The 23,436-nt window shown below is 63.8% G+C and overlaps 6 protein-coding genes across 6 annotated transcripts; 3 read left to right on the forward strand and 3 right to left on the reverse strand.

Annotated features, from left to right (window-relative positions):
- The first annotated feature begins 47 nt into the window (after positions 1-47).
- On the forward strand, positions 48-2,215 carry CHLRE_13g575776v5 (uncharacterized protein). The gene is made up of 4 exons (XM_043069454.1): positions 48-423; positions 717-1,553; positions 1,818-1,845; positions 2,003-2,215. Exons 1-4 carry the CDS (start codon positions 148-150, stop codon positions 2,143-2,145), a joined length of 1,284 nt encoding a protein of 427 aa, XP_042917429.1. The 5' UTR covers positions 48-147; the 3' UTR covers positions 2,146-2,215.
- A 26-nt stretch (positions 2,216-2,241) lies between these two features.
- CHLRE_13g575800v5 (uncharacterized protein) lies at positions 2,242-6,847 on the reverse strand. Its single transcript, XM_043069455.1, has 8 exons — positions 6,391-6,847; positions 6,066-6,204; positions 5,713-5,802; positions 5,025-5,162; positions 4,582-4,635; positions 4,173-4,280; positions 3,547-3,663; positions 2,242-2,956 (listed from the first exon to the last, which is right to left on the reverse strand). Exons 1-8 carry the CDS (start codon positions 6,468-6,470, stop codon positions 2,807-2,809), a joined length of 876 nt encoding a protein of 291 aa, XP_042917430.1. The 5' UTR covers positions 6,471-6,847; the 3' UTR covers positions 2,242-2,806.
- Positions 6,848-7,081: 234 nt separating this feature from the next.
- Positions 7,082-8,969, forward strand: CHLRE_13g575850v5 (uncharacterized protein). The gene is made up of 5 exons (XM_001693475.2): positions 7,082-7,451; positions 7,680-7,768; positions 7,993-8,057; positions 8,322-8,417; positions 8,720-8,969. Exons 1-5 carry the CDS (start codon positions 7,173-7,175, stop codon positions 8,908-8,910), a joined length of 720 nt encoding a protein of 239 aa, XP_001693527.1. The 5' UTR covers positions 7,082-7,172; the 3' UTR covers positions 8,911-8,969.
- Positions 8,970-8,971: 2 nt separating this feature from the next.
- Positions 8,972-14,407, reverse strand: CHLRE_13g575900v5 (uncharacterized protein). Its single transcript, XM_043069456.1, has 8 exons — positions 14,029-14,407; positions 13,808-13,906; positions 13,353-13,517; positions 12,316-13,165; positions 12,090-12,148; positions 10,851-10,953; positions 10,352-10,634; positions 8,972-10,156 (listed from the first exon to the last, which is right to left on the reverse strand). The coding sequence occupies exons 1-8, from the start codon at positions 14,262-14,264 to the stop codon at positions 9,930-9,932; spliced, it is 2,022 nt and encodes a 673-aa protein (XP_042917431.1). The 5' UTR covers positions 14,265-14,407; the 3' UTR covers positions 8,972-9,929.
- A 110-nt stretch (positions 14,408-14,517) lies between these two features.
- CHLRE_13g575950v5 (uncharacterized protein) lies at positions 14,518-20,579 on the forward strand. Its single transcript, XM_001693476.2, has 14 exons — positions 14,518-14,666; positions 15,119-15,300; positions 15,464-15,625; positions 15,834-15,908; positions 16,102-16,206; positions 16,494-16,684; positions 16,903-18,022; positions 18,243-18,416; positions 18,619-18,868; positions 18,993-19,148; positions 19,317-19,432; positions 19,606-19,713; positions 19,870-20,157; positions 20,342-20,579. The coding sequence occupies exons 1-14, from the start codon at positions 14,627-14,629 to the stop codon at positions 20,501-20,503; spliced, it is 3,129 nt and encodes a 1,042-aa protein (XP_001693528.1). The 5' UTR covers positions 14,518-14,626; the 3' UTR covers positions 20,504-20,579.
- Positions 20,580-20,591: 12 nt separating this feature from the next.
- Positions 20,592-23,297, reverse strand: CHLRE_13g576000v5 (uncharacterized protein). Its single transcript, XM_043069457.1, has 8 exons — positions 22,910-23,297; positions 22,608-22,726; positions 22,360-22,435; positions 22,066-22,120; positions 21,865-21,899; positions 21,641-21,718; positions 21,387-21,441; positions 20,592-21,257 (listed from the first exon to the last, which is right to left on the reverse strand). Exons 1-8 carry the CDS (start codon positions 22,981-22,983, stop codon positions 21,192-21,194), a joined length of 558 nt encoding a protein of 185 aa, XP_042917432.1. The 5' UTR covers positions 22,984-23,297; the 3' UTR covers positions 20,592-21,191.
- Positions 23,298-23,436: the final 139 nt, after the last annotated feature.

Raw genomic sequence — 23,436 nt, forward strand, 5'->3', positions numbered from 1 at the left:
CTGCTTATTCCCTCGGTCATCTGTGAGTCTTTGTGATATATTTTAGAGCCCCGAGGCCAGAAGCTCCTTGAACTTGGCCAACTGCGAAGAACCGCGGGTCCGCGCTCGCGCGTCTCACGGCCTCGTCGAAACGCCGTTGTCGCCAGCATGCATCAGAGCTGGACCGGCGCGGTGGCGGTGTACCTTCCCAAGCCGCCGCGCGGCGGGCTCTACCCGGCCATAGCCACCGCAGGCCTGTTGGGCGCGGGTACAGGCGGGGGCGCAGGCGCCGCAGCCGCTCCCTCCCTCGCGAGGACACAGCAGCTGCCGCTGCCGCTCGCGCCCGCCAGGTCGCAGCTGAGGGGCACGTGGGCGCTCAGCAAGGGCACCGCCACACTGACGGCGGCGCTGTCGGAGGAGGGCAGGGGCGAGTTCGACTTGCGGGTGCGCGGGGGGCGTGTTGTGCGTGCCTATGTGCCTGCTGGAAGCAGTACTGAACTGTGCATGCGTGCCCGCCGCCTGCGGGCCTGCCGAGGACGTGCCCTTTTCCTAAGGGGAAGGAGAAAGGGAGGGCGGAGGCATGGGAGACGGCCCTGTCTTCGAGACCCGAGTGCCTGCGACCTAGCACCTGCGACCTCGGCAACTAGTCAACGACCTAGCCATCTGCGCGCGCGTGCAGCTCCGACCGCGCCCGCACGACGCTCTCATTTGCGATGCATCCACGCCCGTGTCTGCAGGTCCAACTGGACGGCACCACGCTGTGGCACCAGGACGTGTTCAGGGGCGCCGCCACCGTGAGGCTGCTCGCACCGCCGCCACCACCGCCGCAGCAGCAGCAGCTCGCGGCGGCGGCAGCGGCGGCTTTAGGGCCGCCTAATGCTGCGGCGCCGCCGCATGCGCAGCCAGGCTCACAGGCCCTTCCGGCTGCAGCAGAGCCGGCGGCGGGTGGCGGTGGCAGTAGCACTGGAGCCGGCGGCGGGCGGGGCAGTGGCGGAGGCACGGTGCCGTGGATGCTCTTGCTGCTGCCGCGGCGTGCTGATGCCGCCGCCGCCACAGCGCCAGCAGACGGCAATGGAGGTGCAGGTGCAGTCGGGGTGGCGGGGGCCAAGGACTCTGCGGCGACAGCACCCGCCTCGCTGGCAGTAGCAGCCGAGCACGCAGCCGGTCTGCCCTCAACAACATCCCCAGCCCAGCCGGCCGCCTGCTCGCCACCGGCCATGGTGTTTCGCTTCAACGGCCCCGGAGAGGGCCGAGCCTTCCAGTCACTGCTGCACGCCGCCAGCCGAGCCCGGGAGGTCCTAATGCAGAGGGCAGTGGACGCTGCTACTGCCGCCGCCTCAGCCGCCACGGCGGCAGCCGCGGCGGCTGTAGCAGCCCGGGCTCCGGCGGCGGAAGCGGCGGCGCTGGCGCAGGAGCAGCGACAGGAAGCCGCTAGCGGAGGGAACTGTGCAGTCGAGGCGGTGGGGCCTGGTGGTGGCGGCGCGGGTGCGGGCGGTGCGGGCGCCGCCACCGCTGATGACATGGCGGCCCAGGCCGCGGGCATGAGCCGACAGGACATCCAGGCCGCGATTGAGGTGTGTGCGTGTTTGAGGGGCGCGGGCGCGGCGTGCACGGAGGCGAAGTCAGCAGTCCAAGTCATATATTTTACAGTAACCAGTTTTAATACAGCAACCGGTTCCCGCAAGCGTTGTCGATAACCGTGTCCACGCTGTGCACACAACCGCACTGTACGGTACCGGGCAAGGTTGGCGCACCTCCCGCCCCACACACGCACGGCACTGTCGCAGTGTCACTCGCAAACGCAAGCACTGCTGACCTTCCACGTTATTGCACTGCAGCGTTTCTTGTTGGAGCCTGACTTCCAAGGTAAGGCTAACCTTCGCCAGAGGGTTGCAAGAATGCAATGCGATTGCATGGCTTCCTGCTTAGCTTAGCGCTTTTGGCAGTGCGGAGGCACAGGTCCGCCTTTCGTCCCTCTAACGTCCCGATGGCGGCTTCGCGCCTGGCGCTTCCCTTGCTGCAGCGCTGGTGATGCGGGTGGAGGAGGTGTGGGATGAGATGGAAGCCGCGGCGGAGGCGCAGGTGGCGGCGGCGGCAGCGACGGATGGCGCTCCCGAGGAAGCTTTGCAGATGGACGGCGCTGGTGCTGATGCCGGTCACAGCTAGTGATGCGTGCGGCTCTGTGATGGCTGCGGCGGCGATGTGTGGACTCGTGCGTGTGTAATCCACAGCTCGGCAAGCCTGCTGGAGCCTGCTGTTACTTCCGTTTTGTACTTTATCTTGTGAACACTTGGTCACCCGAGATTTATAGACCCATACACGCATCTGACTGCCATTCCAGATGCAAACCATAAGCAGGGGTATGGCCGCGCCCGCTTTCCCACAGCCTCTACAGTAGTGTTGTACCGTGGGCCATGTCACGGCTCCTGCCTGCTCGCCTCCACATCCCGACCACGCGCTCCAGCCCTAGCAGCCGCCGAAGCCCCCTTCCTGTTCCCGCAAGCGTAACGCCGAGCTACAAACTCTGCCAAGCCGCTTCGAGCCGCACCACACATTCAAACAAGCCAGATTACGTCGAGTCACGCCCCGTCCGAAGCTAACCCCCCAGCCCCCCGCTACCTACCGCCTGCACCCCCTCCGCTGCAGCTCCAGCGCCCCGTCCTTCCCGCAAGCCATCCCCTGCCTCATGCCCCTCTCCTCCCTCTCCTCCACTGACGTCCACACCGATCAGTCACCACAACTGCCCATGCCTGCGCCCCGTAGTCGTTTGGGCTGGTATCTACCACCCCTCTCCCAGCATGTCCCTCGCCCCCCTGCTGGTCGCCGCTCAGTCGTCCAATGTGACCGCGTACTCGAGCGCGTTGCCCAGCGCCCGCACGTCCTTGCCGTAGCTGGCCAGCAGCTCCGCCTTCACCAGCAACGCGTCCGCACCGCTCTGGCGGGCGGCAGACGCCTCCTCCAGGGAGCGCACGCCCACCTGCAGTTTGAGGAGTTCGGGAGTTCGAGGAGTTTGAGGAGTTTGAGGAGTTGGGGAGTTTGGGTGGGGCCAGACGTGGTGTGAGCGGGTGACTAACGTGGCGTGGGGTGGGTTGTGCAGCAGGGCGCGCACGGCCATGCCGCATTCGTTGTGGTAAAGCATCGTCGGTAACCATTACTCGGTCGCTGGTTTCAGATGCCCACGCGGCAACCCGTTCTGTGACCCGCCACCCTCTCCCGTCCCAAGACGCTCGCCTCTCCTCCCGCCTCAGGAGCGGTGTCACCACAAACGCCCCAACCCGCCCCCGCCCCGCCCCAAACTGCCTCCGGGCAAACGCGGCCCTGGCCTAGCGTGCCTGACCAACCCTCGTCTTGTCTCTTCCCGCACACCTCCCGCCTCACCCTCACCCCCATACCCTCACCCCCATGCCCTCACCCCCATGCCCTCATCCCCCCCTCGCCCTCACCCCCTCCCGCCCCCCCCCGCCCTCATCCCCCCCTCGCCCTCACCCCCTCCCGCCCCCCCCCCCGCCCTCACCCCCTCCCGCCCTCCACCCTATGCCCTCACCCGGCCCCCCCCCCGGCCCTCACCAGGCTGATGGCTCCGAAGGGCAGCTCCCCTAGCAGGCCGTGCGCGATCTTGTTGGCGAAGCCGGGAATGGCCACCGACAGACCCACAGACACGTTGATTGCGTAGAACACCACACCCTGCGTCACAGAAGAAGAAGCAGTGACGGCGGCAGGAGCCAGGCAGCTCGTGAGAAGCGTGTTCAGCGCGGGAGTAAGATGAGGAGGAAGGAGCCACCCCGGATTGCACTCCCCCTCGCGCGACTCCTCCTGCCCCCTCCTTCCGCCCTATGCCCAACACCGGTCCCTCCCCCCTCTGCTCCTTCCCATCCTCGTGCCCCCTCCACATACCCGCAGTGCCACACTCGCAGCACCACACCTGTACTGCCACACACAATCCGTAATGCCACACATACACTCACCCTCACCCCCACCCCCCCGCACCCCGACCCCCACGGCCCCACGCCCCCGCCCTCACCCCACCCCTACGCCCCCACCCCACCCCCACGCCCCCGCCCTCACCCCACCCCTACGCCCCCAACCCCCACCCCACCCCCACGCCCCCCACCCCCCCACCCCACGCCCCCTCAACCCCACCCCACGCCCCCACACCCCCACCCCCTCACCCCCCCGCCCCCTCACCCCCTCACCTGCTGGCTGAGCTCAGCCACCTCCTTGGCGTTCACCACCTCCACTGGGGCGTCCAGACCTAGAGCCGCGCTGAAGCTGCTCATCACACCCGTGCCGCGACCCGTCACCTGGCGGCGAGGGGGGTAAGGGGTGGGATGGCAGATACCAGCCCAAATCAAACCAAACCAGGGGGTAAGGGGCGGGGTTGTGTGCCCGAGCCCAGTGGAATAGGTCCCCAATAGTCAGGGAATCGTGGGGCGGGGCGGGGCGGGTGGGGCGGGGATGGGAGATGCGCATAAGATGGCTGCGCGGGTTGGCCTGGGACGTTGAACGGTCGGCGGGAAGAAGCAGAGGGCCCATCCGCTACCCCAACCACGCTCATCCCCACACTCATTCACACACTCATTTACGCTCGTGTCACACGCTCACCTGGTTGATGAGGCCGAGGGCGCCGGCCGCACCCGACTCCTTGATCTCACACACCTGCGACCCCGGCCAGTCAGGGGCGCCAGGGTCAGACCAGGCACCGGCACACGCCCTGCACCCTACCCCGGCATCCGCGTCTCGTTTGACCACCCCCTGCCCCGATCCCACACCAGCTGCCACCTTCCCCGGCCTCTCCTGCGCGTGCCGTCCACCCCCTGCCGAATCGCCTTCGCCTCCCTCCCAAACACCAGACTCGCTGTCCCCATCCAACTCCTCCCCACCAGTCATCGACGCAACTAACCCCACCTCACCCTTTCCCCCGGATACTGAGAAAACAACCCCATCCTTTCAGCCATTCCTGGACCCCCACGCTGGCCCCCCCTCATCCCCACTCATCCCCATTGGGCTGGTATTTACACCCCCCCCCCCTCCTCCCCTCCTCCCACCTGCAGCGGGTGGATGAGCCAGTCCCGCGCCAGCACCGGCACCTTGGGCACCGCCTGCTGCACACTGAACAGGTCGCGCAGACCCGAGGGCGTGTCCGCAGAGTCCGTGCGCACCACCAGAGCCGAGGCGCCGCCCACCTGGGTGAGCGGGTGAGCGGGTGAGCGGGTGAGCGGGTGAGCGGGTGAGCGGGTGAGCGGGTGGTCACACACATACGGCAGCGCACGACGTGGAAGACATGCAGGTTCAGGTGCGGTGCGGGTGTGGTGTCAGGTTGTGGCAGGCGTGGGTGGGTGGTGAGGGTGTGTGTGTGTGTGTAACATGGGAGGTAATGCATGGGCAGGGCACACGAGTGGCGGTACAGAGTTCGGCGCGGTGGCCGTACCCGGTCCAACCTCGCCAGCAGTGCAGGCGCCCAATGTCGCTGAAACCCATTGTCGCACGCTTGAGCCCACGTCACACACGCTCACACAGCAGCTCGCACCCGCCCAGCCCATGCAGCCCATGTACCCTCTCCCCTACCCCTCACCCCAACCCCTCTCCTGCCAGCCAACCCCACCCCTCTCCCACGCCCCTCCCCTCCTAGCCGCCCCCAAAGGGCCCCCCAAACTCTCCTCCTCGCCCTTTTGCATGGGGTTCGGTTTAGTTGAGGCTGGTATCTTAAACCTCCACCCCACCCCTTCCCCCCACCTGCACGTAGGCCTTGGCCAGCTCCGCCAGCTCCGCCGAGGTGGTCTCGGGGGTGGGGCGAGCCACCTCGTACACCAGCACCGCCCGGCCCTGTGTGGGCGTGGCCGTGCAGGCCAGCGGGCGCATGCGTACCGGTATGTGGACGAAGGGAAATGAAACGCACCCGGGCTTTCCTCACAGTGGGGAGCATTCCTATTTCCCAACCAGCCCTGCCCTGGCGCCTGTTTAACCCTCACACTCTGCCGGCATCCTCTGCCCCAGCGGATGTTCCCTTTGTGTATGCACCCCCAAGACGCCTCGTCATCCGCCTTCACCCGCCGCCACCGTTCCGCTGCCCTCTCGCGGCGGCGCACCATGGGCACGTTCTCCGCAATGAGTGTGGCCAGGCGGTAGGCGGGCCGCAGCGGCATGGCGGTGGCGGACTGCAGCCGCTCGTCCAGAGCCTCCATGCCCATGTCACGAATGGTGGCCTCCAGCTCGCGCTGCTTGCGACTGGCGAGGAGGGCGGAGGAGAAGAGGCGGGGGGGGGGGGATGAGGTGAAGGGCTGTGCGCATGCATACGGCACGCGCATTCGGCTACAGGCGGGAGAACCTTTCCAGCCCATGCCCCGTTCCACGCCAAATGCGCATCGAATCCTCTATTACTGGGCCTCATGCAAGCCCCTAGAATCGCCTCACCGAATGGTTGCTTCCAGCGCGCTCATGGGAGTCTTCGGGGGCTCGTCGTCAGGGGTCGCCCGAGCGATGTGGCGCGGCATCGTGCGTGTCAAGCGCACAACCGAGGCCTGCCGCGCTGCCCTCCTGCTGCAGCTGCCTGTGACGTTGCTTCGAGTGCAATAGCTCGTACTGGCCGCCATGCTGCCCACCATGCTTGCACAAGGATTCACTGTTTATCGCCACAGTCCACAGGTGCCGGCTGAAAGCGAGGTAACAACCAAAATGTGTACAAGCAAGTGCGCGTGTATTACTATTGTGTCGGCGTGAACACTTCAATGATTCAAGGGGGATTTCTGTTGACTGCTGCTGCTTGCAAGCACGCGTGGTTGCTGACGAATTGGCAGCAGTTATCACAAACTATGCTGTACAGGTGAAACAAAATCCTCCTAGTTCATTTGAGCTGAAAACGAGGGATGAGGATTTGGTTGACGGTTGTCAGGGTTTCCTGCCGTGTCCGGGGCCAATCGGTTCTGGGGGCACCAGCTCTTTTTGATGCTGCACACCTGTGTAGGTCCAGTATGAGCCGGAGCCGACTATGGGTCTGCGGCCTGCGGCCCTTCCGGTGTGCATGGGGAGAGCCTTCGGTCCGATGACGCAATACTGTGGCCAGTCGCCTATAGCCCGTATTCTGATTGTGTACTTTCACAGTCTACATACAACCTGGAGCAACCATCGTGAAGCAAAATACACGAACGCTCCACAGTTACAATCTGTTTAAATATATCATATAGCATAACTTAATCATGGCTGAGGGGCCTGTGAACGTGGTGCTTGGCGCGGGAGGCCGGACAGGCCTGGAATGCGTCAAAAGGCTCGTCGATGTCAGCGACATACCAACGCGCGCAGTCGTCCGCGACCCTTCCAAGCTGGAGAGCATTCTGGCAAAGTCAGCAAAGCTCCAGATTGTCAAGGGGGACGTGGGGAATGAGGCCAGCCTGCGCGAGGTGCTCAAGGGCGCTCGCGGCGTCATCTTCGCCGCAGCCGGTAGGGGCTACTGGAGTGCGGCCGATGTGGACTTCAAGGTGAGCGATGGACCCAGGCACGGCGCTTTTCGGGCGCCGGGGGAGCCGGGGTCCAGGCGTGGGCCCGTGGGTCACAGCTGCTACTGCCGGCGGGCTGGGATTGCGAGCTACTGCCCCAATAAGCTTTGGCTTTGTTGCCGTCTCCAAGTCGTCCTCAAGCCGGCGGCGAAGGCAGACCCCCTCTCATTAACCCTGTGCTCGGCCAACGTTCCGGCGTGGTGCGCTCAGGGCGTGGAGCGGGCGGCGGCGGTGTGTAAGGAGGTGGGCGCGCAGCGGCTGGTGCTGGTGTCTTCCATGCTAGTCACGAAGAAGAACTGGTGAGACCGTGAGACGCAAGAGGACGAGGGCCCAGGAGAAAGCGACCTGGTCGGTTGGGGGACGCCGGGTTTGGCTACCACAGCTTGCGGGAGGTACCGAGGGGCGGGGTACCTACCACATTGGCGCACACACGTGCGCGCGACGCCGCGACTACACTGACACACGGTGCCGACTTGATTGCTTCCCTTGCGCCTTTGTGACATGGAACACACCTGCGAATCAGGCTCAACCCGGTCCGCCTGCTGCTCAACAACATCCGCTGGGGCCTCATGGACAACAAGCTCAAAGGTGAGCGCGGACTGCCGAGTACGGCCAGTGCGATGCAGTCCAGGTGAAGTGTTCTTTACGGTCATGGGGGCTTGCACGGACACTGGACAGTACTTGCTTTGCGCTGGGGGCGCATCGCATGCGGACGAGCTCGCAGCCCTGTTTGCGCGGTGCTGGGTGGGCAGAGCGCGGCTGGCCAGTGCCACGGCCGCTTCCTGTACTACCGTAAACGCCTCCGCATCGGTCAGCCGGTGATCCTACTGTTCTCGCTGCATGCCTGTTCAGGCGAGGACGCGCTGCGGGCCAGCGGCCAGCCTTACACTGTGGTGCGGCCGAGCGGCCTGGCCAGCGGCCTGCCTGGAGACGTCACCTTCGTCACCGGTGCGTGCGTGCGTGCGTGTGCAATGGGACAGTGTTTAGGCAGGTTGGCCGGGTCCGTTAAGGTGCAGCTGACGCCCAGACCCCAGCAGCGTGCGTGCGTGTATGTGTTGCATAACGCACATGTTCCAGTCCTCCCATCACTGGGGCGCTCGATTCTGAAGAAAGCAGACCGCGCCATCCACCTGGCACCCGGGCGCCGTGTCGCTTCTTCCTTGTACGCCGGATGCTACCTCCTGTGCTTTTACAGCCCGTGCTCCTCATGACTGCCAAATGTGGTATATTTGCACGTGCACACAACACAGGCCAGGGCGACACCATGGCTGCCGGCAGCACCATCAACCGCGCCGACCTGGCAGCGGTGTGTGCTGAGGCGCTCACAAACCCCGGAGCGCGAAATGTTACGTTTGAGATCGTGGCGCGGGAGGGCGCGCCGCCCGGCGGCTACGAGGCTCAGCTGAAGAGCATGTGGGCGTCGCTGCAGCAGGATGCGTAAAGCCAGGTTAGGTGTGGGGTAGCTGTGGAGCAGTGCTGGAGCGGAGGAGGAGAGGGGCACGGTCACAGCAGCCTTTGCGTTAGTAAGACTGAATTGAATGCAGTCAAGCTCGGGAGTGGCGGCAGTTGCGAGGTGCAGGCGGGATGCAGCAGGCATAATAAGGTGGCTGGTCTTGACTTAAATACCATACACCGCCGCCGGTTGCAAGCGTTGTGCTGGTGCACCATAGGCCCTGTTGAAAGGGTGCATGCACAAATGAGGCCTGGAAGACTAGTAATCTGGTATTGAGGCGTGAGTACCATACGGTAAGCAAGGTGCGTGAGGTTATCGGTATCAGAAGGGATGCCGCGTGCATGCACTGTTGTATCAATATATGATAAGTTTTGCACTGGATGGTGTACCGATCAACGACATGCGTCACGACGAAAGGGCTGTAATGTGGCTGCTTCATTGGATGGCAGGACGGGCAGATTGTTGCGGTATTGTGTGCATGGCTGCATGCCCATTGTGCTGGGTGAAGCTGAAGGCATGTACTTCAAAATCCTTGGGCCATAGATTACAACAGTCGTAGCATCTGCAACAGGCCCTTGCAGCCGCGTTGGATACGTAAGTCGAGTCCTATGGGTCCTATCCCGTCCGGTGCTCTCAGCGAAGTTCACTTGCCACCCATCAATCTGATAGGTGATTGCCTCCACAGTTGTAATTCCAGCTCACATGAAGCATTCATGTCCGCGCAACGTGTAGCCGTGCTGTCAAGCTCTATCCGTCCCAGCGACTGCCTCCATCAACGACTCCTGGGGCGCCAGCATCAAGCAGCCGTTGCAAGTCGCCACCAGCTTTCGCCGCCTGTGCCCTGCATTTCCTTCTGGCCCGTGTCCGCAACGTCCACGCCTGCGTCCACCCTCTCCGAGCGTGCGTGCTCCGCTTAAACCTACACACGCACCTCATGCTCCACCCCTCCTTGCCCAACGCTCCTCAATGCTGCTGTCTGTATCTCCGACTGGATCCAAAGATGAAATCTACAGGTCTCCGTAGTCCAGCACCGCGCGGTTGTTGGCGGGGTGGTCCAGGTCAAAGTACTCGCGCATTCCGCGGGGGTCCAGCTTGGGCGGCCCGCCCATGCCGCGGCCGGGACCCATGCCGCGCCCGCGGCCGCGCATGGGGCCGCGGCCGCGCAGGGGCATGGGGCCGGGCGGCATCAGGGGCATGGGGCCGGGCAGGATGGGCATGAAGGGGCCCATGGGGCCTGCGCACAAAGGGGGACCAGAACGTTGAACAGGTCAGCACAGCTCGGGGTACTTCACTAACCCTGGCTAACGGTTGCGACTCGCACATCCCCAACCACAACAGGCTGCAAGCGCGTCCGCAACCCCTCCCGACCCTGCTGAGCCCTCCACCGACACCTGCCCGGACCATGAAGCCATTACCGCAGCGCTCTCACCTGGCGGCATAAACATGGGGGCCATGGGCATGGGCATCATGAGGGGCCCCTCCATGCCCATCATGGGGCCGCGGCCCATCATGCCGCGACCCATGCGCCCGCGGCCGCGCATCCCCATGCCGCCCCGCCCGCGGCCGCGGCCGGCGTAGCCGCTCTCGCTCTCCACCACCGCGCCCTCGCCCTCCGGCGCCCCCTCGCCCGCGTGCTGCTCCTCCTCCACACGGCGGCGCTCCTCGTCCTCCTTCCACTGGCGGAAGTTGTCGAAGTAGAGCTGGTCCAGGATCTGTGAGGATGCGATCATGGCACAGATGTGAGGTTGCCGGTTAGCGGGACGGCTGGAGATGTTACCCCGAAAAGCACGGGGCTTCAACGCTATCGTTGAATATTGCAGACATGCAAGTCCCTGTGCTGCATCGCGCCGTGCTCAAGTGCGTTGTTGAATTACCCGCTAACGCCCTGCAAGCTGCCCGCAATTCTGCCCATGTGCTGGCGCGCTCACCCGCTCGCGCTCGACGGCCAGCTTGTCCTGGTGCTTGGTCTTGATGTGCTTGATCACATACTTCTTGCCCACAAACAGCTTGTTGCTCAGCTTAGAGCCCCACCTGAGGAATGATGATAATGCGCCATGTAAAAGGGCGAACGCATGGAAAAGACCCTAGCACGTAGCACACCGCACGTGTGTATTAGCACCGGCGCCCACACACCGCCCCCCGCAAAGAGCACACCGCGCGCGCTTCGCAGGTATGTACCATTGCGGTCGACACGCGTGCGATCAGAGGCTCCGAGAGCGAGAAATGACAGCAGTATCGCAGGCTCGGGTGCATTGATGTAATTTGCGTTCTGATTCAAAGCAAGCTATGACCTAGAACGTAGCGCTGCCCTGGTGGGGCTCTTAGTACAGTGGTCGAGTGGTGTAGAAAGAGCTCGTGTACGTGTAGTGGTCAGGTATGTCGTGTGTGCAAAAGTGTGTGCACGTGTACGACGTGTACGAACGTGTCTGCCTACAACCTAAGCACCCGAAAGCCTAGCTGCACGCTGTCTCGTCTGGCCAGCTCTCCTGTCGCTCCTCGCCGTGCTGCTGCTGCCCAGCGCTCCGATGGCTGCTGCATACTCCCGGACCCCAGCACGTGGGGCCAGTCGGCTGCGCACTGGCAAGCAACATAGTCATGCATTGCCAGTGGCAGCCATCACCAACAAGCCACCAGATAGGACGAAGCCGCCTCCGTTGCTGCTGCTTGGCGCCCGCTCCAAATCTGCTCCCATGTCTAGACAACAGCCGCTCCCGCCAATTATTAGGCTCAAGATCCTGATCTCGCGCGTGTGCGCACTTGCATTCAAGTAAAGCAACTAGAGCTCGCAGTAGTGCGCGCTTTGGCTAACGTGGTAGAAGATGCGGCAGTAGGAGTAAGAGGTCTGTCGGTGTCCAGTAGGGCCTACAGAGTTGCCTGGCGTCTGTGTGAGCTCGGTTTGATTGCAGTGAGGGCGCCTAGCGCGCCTAGTACTGAAGAAAGCGATAGCCGAGGTGCGGCAGCCTGGTGACAGAGGCCAGTCAGTAGCGCGAGGGCGCCCCGAACACAACGCGGCAAAGGCGCAAGCCAACGGCTGCAAGCACATGCATGGCCACGGCAGCAAGGATCGCCTCGCACTTCCGCGCCGCGCTGGAGCCATGATCACGCACCAGCTCCTACATACTAGCCCCCAACCCGCAACTACATCCACCACCAGCGTGTTTACGCACTTGTTATCGGCGACCATGGTGACCTGCGACTCGATCCATTTGTCCAGCTCGTCCTCAATCTGCACGGGCGCACATTAGTGTTAACGTGAGCAACTGGCTTAACAATCGATGCTGGCGTCCCCAACACCCGCGTCAGGACATGCAGAGTGCAGCCGTGAGCGCCGTGCCGTGCAATCCAAGCATAATCCGTTTTGGGCGGTAACCCTTTACATGCCCGGCCGCTTACCCGCGCCTTCATGCACTTGGCCTCGATGGGGTCACCCAGCGAGATGCGGCGGTTCCACGTCTCGTCCACCTGCCGGCCCAGCTTCTCGCGGTCGGCCTTGGCCGTCGCCTCGTCCTCGCCCTCACCCTCCTCAGGCTTGGGGCCGCGGATGAGGCGGCAGCAGTTCAGGCGGTACGGCCAGTCCTGCTCGTTCAGCTCAATGCCGGCGTAGTAGTCCACGCCGTGCACCTTCCACAGCCAGTGCAGCTGCAGGTCCAGCTTGCCCACGCTCTCCTGGTAGTTCGAGTCATCCACCACGATGGGCGGCTCCGCCTCCGGCGCTGCCGCCTCCGGTGCAGCCGCTGCGGCAGCGCCCTCGCCAGCCTCCGCCGCGCCGCCTTCGCCATCTGCACCGCCCTCAGGCTTGGCGCCGGCCTCAGGCTTGTCGCCGTCCTCGCCGCCGTCCTTGCCAGCGTCGCCCAGGGAGGGCGCCGTCGCCAGCTTGGGCAGCAGCGGGTTCTCCGCAATGCTTTTCTCGGCATCCAGCTTGCGGATGAGCCGGCGGCTGAGCTCCAGGTCGTGCGCCACTCGCTCCGCGCTCCAGCAGGTGTTGGGCGCGAACTTGGGCCCCGCGTCTTCTGCCGGTGGCGGCGCCGCCTTCTCGCCCTCCTTGGGCGCCGCCGCTGGCTTGTCCGCTGGCTTCTCAATCTTGGGGGCAAGGTCGTACATGCCCTGGGCGAAGGCCTCGTGTGCGGGGTCCAGGGTGCCCGAGGCCAGATCCGCGGCCACGTGCTTGGCGCTGTCCTGCGCCTCCTCCGCGCGGCTGGCCACCACCTTGGCGAAGTTGCGCGGGTCGAACTGGTACTTGAACCTGTGCATGCGTTGGTGGTTCGGGTGGTGGTGGTCATGGCGAGCTGGTGGTGGGACAAGGAGACAGCGTTCACGCCGGCCGTAGTCGCTTAGTTCTCCCCTTCCTCCTGAGCCGCACCGCCTCAGCAGCTGTTCTGCGTCATCCCAGCCCGTATAAGCAAAGGCAGCGAACGCCGCACTGCTCTCACATGTCGCTGTCCTTGTTCTGCTCGAACTCGGCCTTGATGGCGCTGCCGTAATACTCCACCAGGTACTCCTGGAACATGCGGTGCGCCACGTCGGGCGCGGCGTCGTCCGGCACCTTGTGCAGCATAAACTCCTTAAAGGTCATGGGACGCTTCTCCTCTTCGGGCCTGGGAGGTGGGGATGCGTAGAGGGAGGCGAGAGGGCAGAGAGTGTGAATGGAAGTTGGACGCGGTTGACAGGAGTTGCAGGCAGACCCCTGTACAGGCGCCTGATATCCCCGCTGGTACGCCAGCCTGTACTAATTCACAACGTAGAACCACGTCTTCAGACCACTTCCAGCTGCCGTGCTGCTTAGTTAGAAGCATTAAGCTTCCCGTCACCCCGCCCGACCGTCTTGACCTGTGCCTCGCGCGTCGAAACCCGGCCACCCTCCTCAGCCCCGCCCCGCCGCCCGCACCTGTCACGCCCCACCGACGCGCGCCGCTCAAACATCTCTCGGTCATCGTGCCTCGGCGAGGGAGGCCGGCGGTCATAGTCCGGGCTGCCTCGCCCGTTGCTGCACGGTAGCACAAGCAGCATTCTTTATGTTTGGGGATCAGGGCACCAGGGGGCTCGCACGACATCTGTGCCACGTTTAATGTGCTATTGTACCATGTGTGACTATTTTGCTGCACTCACTAGGGTGCGTCGTAGTCGCGGCCGTCGTAGGGTCCGTCGCGGCGCATGCGCTTTCCGGACGGCGGTGGGCTGCGACCACGGTTGTATCGATCACGCTCGTGCATGTGAGGCGGCGGGCTACGAGGCCGGCGCCGGTCCTCTCCGCGATAGCCTCTGTCTCCTCCCCAGTCTCCGCCTGGTCCACCGCCACCGCGCGGGGGCGGGGGAGGCGGGCCCCTATGATCTCTACCGTACATGATACAAAGTCAGAGTCGTGGAAGGGCTGCGGTCAAAGGAGAGCCCGAAATAACGCGAAATCTCGCTGAAGGCACTGGCAGAACGCGTCAGCTTATGTCACTGTTATGTTGCGGTGGTGCGTAAAGTGCTTTGGCTACTCACAAGGGGCCAGATGACTTGAGCCGGGCTTTTGGAAGGAAAACTCGGGCTGGAAAGTCCCATGCAGCATGGAAGTATAGCCAAGACAGTGAATTTGTCTGAGATGATATAGCACTTATGAACAAATCATTTATCATGCAACAGCGGCAGCCTGAGCCTGCTGAAGAAATGCCAACTTTTTGACCGCCTTCCTGGCTTTAGCTTTCCTAGCGAGGCCGTAAAAATGCCGTTTTTCGATAAGCCGGAATGGATCCAACATGCCGGTGAGGACAGGGCCTGGCAAAAAGTCTCAGGCAGATGGCGCGAAAAGCTAGACAGGGAGCTGGCTCGCAGCCAAGAGCCTCTCTGTCTAAGGAATCGACGGATAACTAAATAGTAGACGTCGGTGGCGTCGACGCCGAAGCCGAACCTGAAACCTGAAGGCTTGGGGCCTGGCGTGGCCTGCAAGGATGAGCGCACACAGCAAGCACGCTGCACTTCCCTTCTGCCCCTTACATCCCAGGCGTTTAGGCATTAGCTGGTACTTCAGGCTGCACTTCCCTTCTGCCCCCTTACATCCCAGGCGTTTAGGCATTAGCTGGCTAGTACTTCAGGGCCACTCGTGCAACAGCACATTTACGCTTTAGTGCGGTGCGGCGGCACCTCCACAGCGCGCCACTCCCGACATCCGCCCCTCGACACTCATCTTTTTGCCTTTCCTGGTTCCCGCCGCCAGGTGGCGTATCCATTATGGGGGTGGATCTGGATCCCAGTGGCGTGCGCATGGCCACCTGCGGGTCAGACAACCGAATTCGAATCTGGGCCATGCGACCAGTGCTGTCGGAGGTGGCTGAGCAGGACCCTGCCGTGCCCAAGCAGCTGGCCGTGCTGTGTGATGCGCTCACGCCCATCAACGCGGTGCGCATGTGCGGCGGAGCGTAAGGTCCAGCTGGGTCAACAGAAGGCGCTGACAGTCCTGTGGCACAACTCCTGTCCTCACGCCGGTCGTGCCAGCAGAAGCCATCTACCCGCCGTGCTGCTCTTGGTCTGCTGCGAACGCGCCCCGCCACCCTCTGCACAGATCCGCTTCGCGCCCAGCAGCCAGCTGCTGGCGGCCGGCACGGACGACTCGGAGGGGCTAGTGTACGAGCTGCGGGAGGGGCGCGGCAGTGCGGTGTTTGGCAGCGGCGAGTCCGCCAACATTGAGAACTGGCGCCTGCGCATCAAGTTGAGGGGGCACGCGGTGAGACAGAGCGCAGCTGCTGCTGAGGGTCTTGGCTGTGCTGAGGTGTTGGGGATATGCGCTGTGCATTTACCAATGCACGGGAGCTTATTGCGACCTTGGCACACGGGGTACCGCCAGGCGCAGCCGTTGTCGCCAACTCACCACGTGTGCACCATATGCACCAACGCCCGCGAGCTCAAGCCGAACACTCCTGGGCACCACGCAGAGTAACGTGCTGGACGTGGCGTGGGCACCTGACAGCCGGCGGCTGGCCACTTGCTCTGTGGACAACAAGGTCAAGGTAGGTGCCGGCGGCGCCGGTGGGCGTGAAAGTTGGAATGGAACTACAGGGTGGCTGTCCACAGTGACCCGGGCGTGGAGCCGTGGGCGTTGCAGCCTAGTGCACAAAGAGCTGTGCATGCGCACGGGGCCACTGTGCAGGGACTGGCGGGTCTCCGCTCCATGGCCAAAGACTTACCCCGATTCGGGCGCAGGTGTGGGACACCACCAACGGCCACTGCCTGCGCACGCTGGAGGGCCACGTGGGTCACGTCAAGGGCGTGGCCTGGGACCCCTTCGACTTCTTCTTGGCCAGTCAGGTGTGGAGGGGGTTAACTTTGAACCAATCCCGTAAGGAAACAGTCGCGCTGCAAGGAGAAACTGCACCTGTGTGGAGGGGGCCCGAGGCGTGAGCTGCAGGATGCTGGTGATAGCGGCAGGGCGAGGCACCTTGCCTCGATACAAACTTGCTGGCGTAGGGCCCGTGGTGGAGCGAGAGCACCGCCAGGCTTCGAGGAAAAGAGGTAGCAGAGTCTGCATCCCACGCGCGCTCACGTCTCTCCTTCTCCGGGCTTCCGGCTGCTTGCTGCCTTGACGCACAACGCAGGGCGATCGTGAGGCCATCGTGTGGCGGCTGGAGGACGGCTCACAGGTGGCGATCATCCGCGAGCCCTTCGAGAAGGCGCCCATCGTCAGCTTCGGGCTGCGGCCGGGCTGGAGCCCCGACGGCCAGACGCTCGCTTTGCCCAACGGCTACGACAAGGGCATGCACACCGTGCCGCTCATCAAACGAAACAGGTGGGGAAGCAAGTGTCGGGTTGAGGTGCAGGAGGATACGAAGGAGCGAGGGAGGGATGAAGGTAGTTGGAGAGGAGGAGGCTGCAGGCGCGGGGTGCAGTTGTGGTCTGCAGGTGTAAGCACCAGCTTCTTGGCTGACGAGTCACGGCCTGCCAAGCCTCATGCTGACTGAGAGATGGAACTTGTCTTCGCCCATTCCCCTGCCGCTTTCCGCGTAGCTGGGTGCCGGGCGAGTTCTGCCTGGTGGGGCACAAGGGCCCCGTCACCGCCATCCGCTACAACCCGCACCTGTACACCCCGGCGCACAAGCCCGGCGCCGCGCCCACCTCGCCGGACGACGAGGCCGCCGGCTCCATCATCACCGCCGGCTCCACCGACAAGACATTCAGCATCTGGGCCCCCTGCGCCGGCGACGAGCCGCTGGCGGTGGCTCGCGGCTTTTTCGGCGGCATGGTCAACGACGTGGCCTGGAGCGCCGACGGCCGCGTTATGGTTGTAGCAGCCTACGACGGCAGCGTTGCTACAGCCCTGTTTGCGGATGGGGAGCTCGGGAAGCGGGTGCCGCAGGCGGAGGTGGAGGCGCTGTTGGCGCAGCTGTACGGGGACCCGGCGCTGCGCGCCGGCGCCGCCGGCCGAGAAGGTGGTGGTGGCATGGGCTTGGGCGGCAGGGGCGGCCACAGCGGCCTGGCAGCGGCGCCCGAGCTCATGGCGCTGGAGGCCCGGGCGAGGGCGGAGGTGGAGCGGGAGGAGCGACTCAACAGCAGGTTGCGAGCGGACGGCGCGGCGGCGGCGGCAGCGGGGGCGGGCGCAGTCGTGGGCGCAGGGACAAGCGGCGCAGCAGGGCCGGCAGCAGCAGGCGCGGCGGGGCTGCGGCCGCCGCTGGGCGCGGCGACGGGGTTGGCGCGGGCAGCGATGCCGCCAACGGCACCGGCAGCGGCTCGGGTGCCGCTTGCGGTGACGCAAAATGGCGTCGGGTCTGCAGGGCGGGGCGCGGGTGTGGGCAGCAACAGTCCTGCCAAGGCTGGGGCCGGTGGCGCGCGCGGTGGGCCTGCAGGCACCAGCGGCCGGGATGCGGACCAACCGCCCGCCAAGCGCATCGCTGTGCAGCCGGTCGGCAGTGCCGCGACAGCCATGGGAGCGCGGGCCGGCGCTGCCACTGCCGCGACGACAGCAACGGCACCGCCAGGCGTGGCGGCGGGGGCGGGGGCGGGGGCGGGCGGCCATGGCGCCGGCGGTGGCTCAGCGGCGGCATCGCCGGTGCTGGTGCCGGTGGAGGCATTGCACGCGCACTTCAGCTTCCTCATACACGCCCAGCCCGGGAGCACGGGCGAGGGGCAGGTGCGTGTGTGTGCCATAAGGGGGCCAGTCAAGGGACACCGTGTTGCGCCCGCCCAGTGTTTTGAAAAGCACATGTTGCGGCAGCCGTCCGTGCTTCCTATGATGCAGCAGCTGCGCAGCTACCGCAACACGTCAAGTAGCCACGCTGCCATGTTGCCAAATTTGTACTCACCCGTCCATGATTTGCACGGCCGCCCGCTCGTCCACCCTGTGACTACAGGTGGAGCTGCAGGCACTCAACACGGGGCGGGACGCGCGCGGACGGCCGGCGGGAGAGCTGCTGTGCCTGGTGGGCGGTCAGCGGTGCTGGGGCGACAGCGTGCAGGGCGCGGTGGTGGCACTGGCAGGCAGCAGCCGACTGGCGGCGGCGGCCACAAGCAACGGCGACCTCATGGTAAGCTGGCAACGGATTGCACACCGTGTGCGGCTGCTTGGGAGTTGGGATGCCTGCAGCACAACGCATCGGAGCAAACTTGTCCGTGTGCGCCTGTGGTGGGCGCTGGCGCGTAACGTAACATAAGAATGCTGTGTCCTGGTGTTAGGCTGAAACGAAATGGAACCGCGACAGCCCTCCGCCGCCCCGTGTGTCTCCCCAGATCTACTCGTCCGCGGGCCGGCGGCTGTTCCCGCCCATCCGGCTGGGCTGGCCCGCCGCCTTCCTCACCGTGGCGCCCGGCAGCTCGCTGCTGCTGGCGCTGCTCACAGACGGCAGCCTCAAGCTGTGGGACTTTGGCGCGGGCGAGTGCCTGCTGGAGAGCTCCGTGGCGCCGCTGCTGCTGCCGCCGGGCGCGGGCGTGCCGGGGCTGGCAGCCGCCGTTGCAGCGGCGCAGCCGCCCGTGCTGAAAGGTGAGGCCGGGGCGAGCCCGTGCCCCCCTGCGCCCGCCTGCAACCACCGCACCCAAACCCAACAGCAGTTGACCCTCCACTGCGGCTTTCTCGTCCTCTCTTGCACGCCACCGCCAACTCGCAGTCACTGCCGTGCGCATCACCGCCTCCGGCGCCCCGCTGGTTGTGCTGTCCAACGCACACGCCTACGTGCACCACGGCGGCCTGCGCACCTGGGTGCGGGTGGCGGATGATGCCTTCCCCGCCTCCGCCTTCACCACCAACCTCACCTCGGCAGCTAGTGAGTGGTGGCAGGACCGCAGGGCCGCAGGCGCAGGCCGTCCAGCACAACGAAGCGCATGCAGTTACCGTATGGGAGCTGGGCTTCACAAGCAAGTATAGCGGCCTAAACTTACTTGAACAAGAGAGCTTATGGTTGCGATGCGTGCTTTATTGGTATGTGGTGCAGCGGGGGAGCTGAGCAAGCTGCAGGCAGCAGTGGCGCAGCGGCGGCACCCGGCGGACGTGATGACCACGTCAGCCTTGCACGCGGCACGCCCAGCCGCGGCGGCGCGGAGCGAGCAGGTGCGGCCGGGACGCGCTCCTTTCGGAGATTGCACTCCTTCATAAGCTTCGCGGAGTACGCCCATCCAACAAATTACGCCGCTGCCATCGTGCATTTCAAACACCAATTGCTCGCACGTTGTCCACCTTCTTCGTTTTTGCGTTTCTAAAGCAACACGCAAATCGCCACACAGGCGGTGCTGGAGCACAACCTGGCCTCCGCCGCTGCGCTGCAGTCGCCAGCCGAGTGGCGGCTGTGGCTCATCACCTACGTGCGGCGCCTGGCCGCGGACGAGGACGAGGTACGGGCCCGGGGGCGGCGGGCGTTGCTTGGGAAGCCACTGCAGAACAGAGATTCACACAAATGCTGGTGGATGCGAGTCTACAGTGCTGTTTGGTGCTGGAAGCGCACGCTGACCGGGTAGCTGAGTGAATATGCCTGCATTGCCGCGCCGCAGTCGAGGCTCCGGGACCTCATATCGGAATTGTTAGGGCCATTGCGCTGGACACCGGCCACCCACGCCGCGGCCGCGGCTGGTAGCAGCCGCGCCGGCGGCGCCAACGCACCGGCAGCAGCAGCCGCAGCCGCAGCTACCAGCAGCTCCTGGGAGCCGGCGCTGGGCAGCTCTGTGTCGGGCGGGCGCTGGGCTCCAGTGTTCCTGGGCTTTGACAAGCGGAGGCTGCTTCGGGAGGTGGTGCTGAAGGAGGTGGCGAGGAACCGGAGCTACCAGCAGCTGGTGGCGGAGGTGGGTTTTGGAGGTCAAGTGGGAGGGGAAGAAATGGGCAACAGCATGTGGAGGCGGCGTGGTGAGCCGATGCAGAACTCCTGGACGGCATGGGTGCCTTGTAAGGATAATTAGGGCCGGGCCACAGACGCTGTGTCCACGGTTGGTCACGGTAGCCATCTCCCGCACGCCACCATGCTTGCAGGTGCTGGAGCAGCTGAAGCAGGTGGACGCGGCTGCAGCGGCGGCGGCAGCGGTGCAGCAGCCGCATGCGCGGGGCCAGGCGGACGGGGTGAACGCACCGGCGGGCGATGGAGCGGCAGCGCCGGCTGGGGCGGCTTCGTCGCAACCCATGGTCATGGGGTAGCACCATGTGTGTTTCTCGCGGCGGCAACCCGGGTATCTTGGTTGAACTGCTGTACCATCTGTAAAGTTCCTGTGAGATACATATGTTCGGAGGTGTAGGGCACGGGTGTAGGGCCTGCACCTACAATCTTGATTAAGTTGATTCTTCGTGAGACTTATCGCAATTGATGGCGAAACGGCCCGTCCACGGAGGCCGGACTCCATGGCACGACTCTTGAATGCCACCGAGCATTGAACTATCAGGCTGTCGGCATTCAAAGTTATGGGGGATTGGGGGCAGTCCTGTGGCCCACACTCCTCACAGCGCGTAAAAACTCTGCCCACACCAGGTATCCTGCAGCACACACACTTCCGTTTCGCAGTTGTGGGCGTTGAGATTGCAGCTGCCTCCGCACAGTTTCAACATCTGCCAACAAGGCTCCGAGTGCAATCTCAGGATAATGCCGCTTGTGAAGATTGCAAGGGCGCCACATGTTAATCCACTAGCTAGTGCATGTTGTACAGGTATCCCAGTTACGCAGCGCTGTCACAACTCACAAACGTGCGCCTCTGCACCTTTACAGCATCCAACCTTGGCAACAGTAAACTACGGGTGCCCCCAGGGGTTGCTCCCGTGGGGTTCTCCGCCGGCGTGCCTGCCCTGGGCACGCAGCGTGTCCACCCAAGTTACAATCATCGCCGCTTCTGCATCAGGTCGATCCGCCCTGCACTTTTTGTGGACATCCCAGCGCGTTTGGCCCTCGCGTGTCGATGGGCTGCAGTCGCCGGGCAAACAGGGCCGAGCCCGCGTAAATCTTGGTCAACGAAGTGTCAACGTAAAGTTGGGACTTCCACCTCCTCAATTAGAAAGACGTTCATGGCGTGCGGTTGCCCAAGCGACTCACCGTGATGGCCTCTATGGGCTGATTGCACAGCTGCACGGGTATCCGCCCATGGTACCTGCGCGCATGACGAAAGAAATGGCGGGGGAAGGTCAGCGGCGAAGCATGGCGAACAGCTTGTGTCTGCGTGTCAAGCGTGGCTGTGGGCGTGGGCGAGGCGCTTCGACTGCAAGCACCGGACCCTGGCAATCGTGACCGGCAAGCCCCAGCCTCACGGCGCCACCACCCGCCCACCAGGCCGCCACCCGCCAACACACCTGTAGAATTCGCCACACGTGACAGTGGTGTATTCTACGAGCACCTTGTCGTTTGTGGCGATAAATGAAACTCCTTCCCTGCAGGTGTGGTAGAGAGCACAAGGGGGAACACAATGACCATGAACATGTGTGTGTGTGTGTGTGTGTGTGTGTGTGTGTAGTCACAGGCACCAAGCCATCACGCTTGCCCTACGCACAGACCAACATGCCGTCCGCGCACTCACGGTGTGATTGTTGCGTTTCGCCCGCCGGATATAATCTGTGGGGTTTCATCCAGGGCAGCAGGCCACACAGTCACCTTCAAGCTCCGTCTCAGCATAGTGCCGCCTCTCAGTCACTCCGCGCGTCCCAGCAGACCAGCGCTGGCATCGCAATTGCAGCGACAACATCGTGTCGACAACCCGCGCACACATTCATTCACGCACCTTGAACTTTTTGAAAAAGCCAGTGGAGCCAGCTATCGTGAAGTCAGAGGGGAGCCTGTGCAAGTAAACAGGGATACGTCAAGTCAGCCGGGGCACGTAGGTCACACACTGGTGAAGGCTAAGGCCCAGCTTCCTGCGACAGGTCATCTTCAGCCACGCCCTGAGTTCCGCCCGCACCGCAAACGCTCTGGCGCTTGACGGTGGCCACGGCGTCCATTTCTAGCTCGCCGCTGCACCGGACTGCTGCCCTGTACCTCCCAGCCCCACGCACCCCGCTAGCGGCCAGTGACTCACTGGAAGGTCAGGTCCCGGAACGAGTAGCAGTGTGATTTTGGGTAGCACTGCTCGATGCTGACGCGGCAGTCGGTCTCTGCGCAAACACGCATGCAACACGGTGGAATGCACCCTCAGTACACAGCTCCATGCGCGCAACCCCATTGCAGGGCCCTGCCTACCTTCCCTTCCCTCCCCCCTTGCGCAGCATCTACGGTATCTTCCCTGAAGTGTTTGCACCTGCGCAGCTCCGCACCCATCGCCCGTACCTCCGAAGTACATGAGCAGCCCTTTATAGCTGCCGTCTGTGTTGTTTTTACCCAGCCGGCTCTTCACTTGGCAGTTCTCCTCGAGCTCCTTAAGCAGGCTGCAAGGTGCATACGCATACCTGCGACACAGCGATGGACGAGGGGCCGCACGCGGTGAGGGGCTAGGGAGCACACTGCACCTTGCGCTCTGTCTACCTTTGGCTCCATCCCCTGAGCCTACCCCCTGCTGTGCTGGTCCATACATATGTGCGCGCTAATCCGGATTTGACTGGTCGCATTGGCCTTCCCGTGCAAGGGCGCACCTGTCGGGAAACAAGCTGGCTTGCACCGACCCTGCCAGGGCTGCCACGGCAAGAGAGAGTGCCAGGAGTGCCATACAGCTCCCGCACTGCTCCAAACACAAAGAGTGTTTACTTATATGAAATCAGCACTGGCTTTTGGACGCCGGGGCTCGTGTTGCAAGGCCTGAGAGCTACGGAGAGCTAAATGAAGATGCCCCCGAGGTCTCAAGCTCAACCCAACGGTAGTAATTATTGATTCTTTGGATAAGCAATATTAAAATACCGTTGTTCAGAATGCTGCTGGGCAGCTGTCGGCAAATTGTGAGCCAAAACTTTGAATGCAAAGGAAGCTCGAGCTGAAAGCGTGTTGTAATTTCCTTGTATCGCCTTGTCTGTTTGTTCTTGATGCCACTGCTCCGTGTGCAGCATAGGCGGCATCAGGGGCTCGGTCGGCTGATGCATCTAACCACCAGCGCCAGAAAGACACCGTTGCCCCTTTCCGTCCACTCAAGCGACATATGCAACAACCTTAACCTTGCTCAACAAGC

This window comes from Chlamydomonas reinhardtii, chromosome 13, assembly GCF_000002595.2.
Source record: "Chlamydomonas reinhardtii strain CC-503 cw92 mt+ chromosome 13, whole genome shotgun sequence".
Classification (NCBI taxonomy): domain Eukaryota; kingdom Viridiplantae; phylum Chlorophyta; class Chlorophyceae; order Chlamydomonadales; family Chlamydomonadaceae; genus Chlamydomonas; species Chlamydomonas reinhardtii.

Bases quoted from the DNA above. Each gene is read 5' to 3' on its own strand.
- CHLRE_13g575776v5 (XM_043069454.1), top strand. From the start codon at position 148: ATGCATCAGAGCTGGACCGGCGCGGTGGCGGTGTACCTTCCCAAGCCG. The intron at 1,554-1,817 runs GTGTGTGCGTGT...ATTGCACTGCAG, and splicing joins ACATCCAGGCCGCGATTGAG to CGTTTCTTGTTGGAGCCTGA. The intron at 1,846-2,002 runs GTAAGGCTAACC...CCCTTGCTGCAG, and splicing joins GTTGGAGCCTGACTTCCAAG to CGCTGGTGATGCGGGTGGAG.
- CHLRE_13g575800v5 (XM_043069455.1), bottom strand. From the start codon at position 6,470: ATGCCGCGCCACATCGCTCGGGCGACCCCTGACGACGAGCCCCCGAAG. The intron at 4,281-4,581 runs GTGAGCGTGTGA...CCTCGCCGCCAG, and splicing joins CCCTCGGCCTCATCAACCAG to GTGACGGGTCGCGGCACGGG. The intron at 3,664-4,172 runs GTGAGGGGGTGA...TCTGTGACGCAG, and splicing joins TGGCTGAGCTCAGCCAGCAG to GGTGTGGTGTTCTACGCAAT.
- CHLRE_13g575850v5 (XM_001693475.2), top strand. From the start codon at position 7,173: ATGGCTGAGGGGCCTGTGAACGTGGTGCTTGGCGCGGGAGGCCGGACA. The intron at 7,452-7,679 runs GTGAGCGATGGA...TGGTGCGCTCAG, and splicing joins CGGCCGATGTGGACTTCAAG to GGCGTGGAGCGGGCGGCGGC. The intron at 8,418-8,719 runs GTGCGTGCGTGC...CACACAACACAG, and splicing joins AGACGTCACCTTCGTCACCG to GCCAGGGCGACACCATGGCT.
- CHLRE_13g575900v5 (XM_043069456.1), bottom strand. From the start codon at position 14,264: ATGTACGGTAGAGATCATAGGGGCCCGCCTCCCCCGCCCCCGCGCGGT. The intron at 13,518-13,807 runs GTGCGGGCGGCG...CCCACCTCCCAG, and splicing joins GCGTCGGTGGGGCGTGACAG to GCCCGAAGAGGAGAAGCGTC. The intron at 10,954-12,089 runs GTGCGTAAACAC...ATCATTCCTCAG, and splicing joins ACCATGGTCGCCGATAACAA to GTGGGGCTCTAAGCTGAGCA.
- CHLRE_13g575950v5 (XM_001693476.2), top strand. From the start codon at position 14,627: ATGCCGTTTTTCGATAAGCCGGAATGGATCCAACATGCCG. The intron at 19,714-19,869 runs GTACGGGCCCGG...GCCGCGCCGCAG, and splicing joins TGGCCGCGGACGAGGACGAG to TCGAGGCTCCGGGACCTCAT. The intron at 20,158-20,341 runs GTGGGTTTTGGA...CCATGCTTGCAG, and splicing joins ACCAGCAGCTGGTGGCGGAG to GTGCTGGAGCAGCTGAAGCA.
- CHLRE_13g576000v5 (XM_043069457.1), bottom strand. From the start codon at position 22,983: ATGGCACTCCTGGCACTCTCTCTTGCCGTGGCAGCCCTGGCAGGGTCG. The intron at 22,727-22,909 runs GTGCGCCCTTGC...GCTGTGTCGCAG, and splicing joins GCCAGCTTGTTTCCCGACAG to GTATGCGTATGCACCTTGCA. The intron at 21,442-21,640 runs GTGTGTTGGCGG...TCATGCGCGCAG, and splicing joins ACGTGTGGCGAATTCTACAG to GTACCATGGGCGGATACCCG.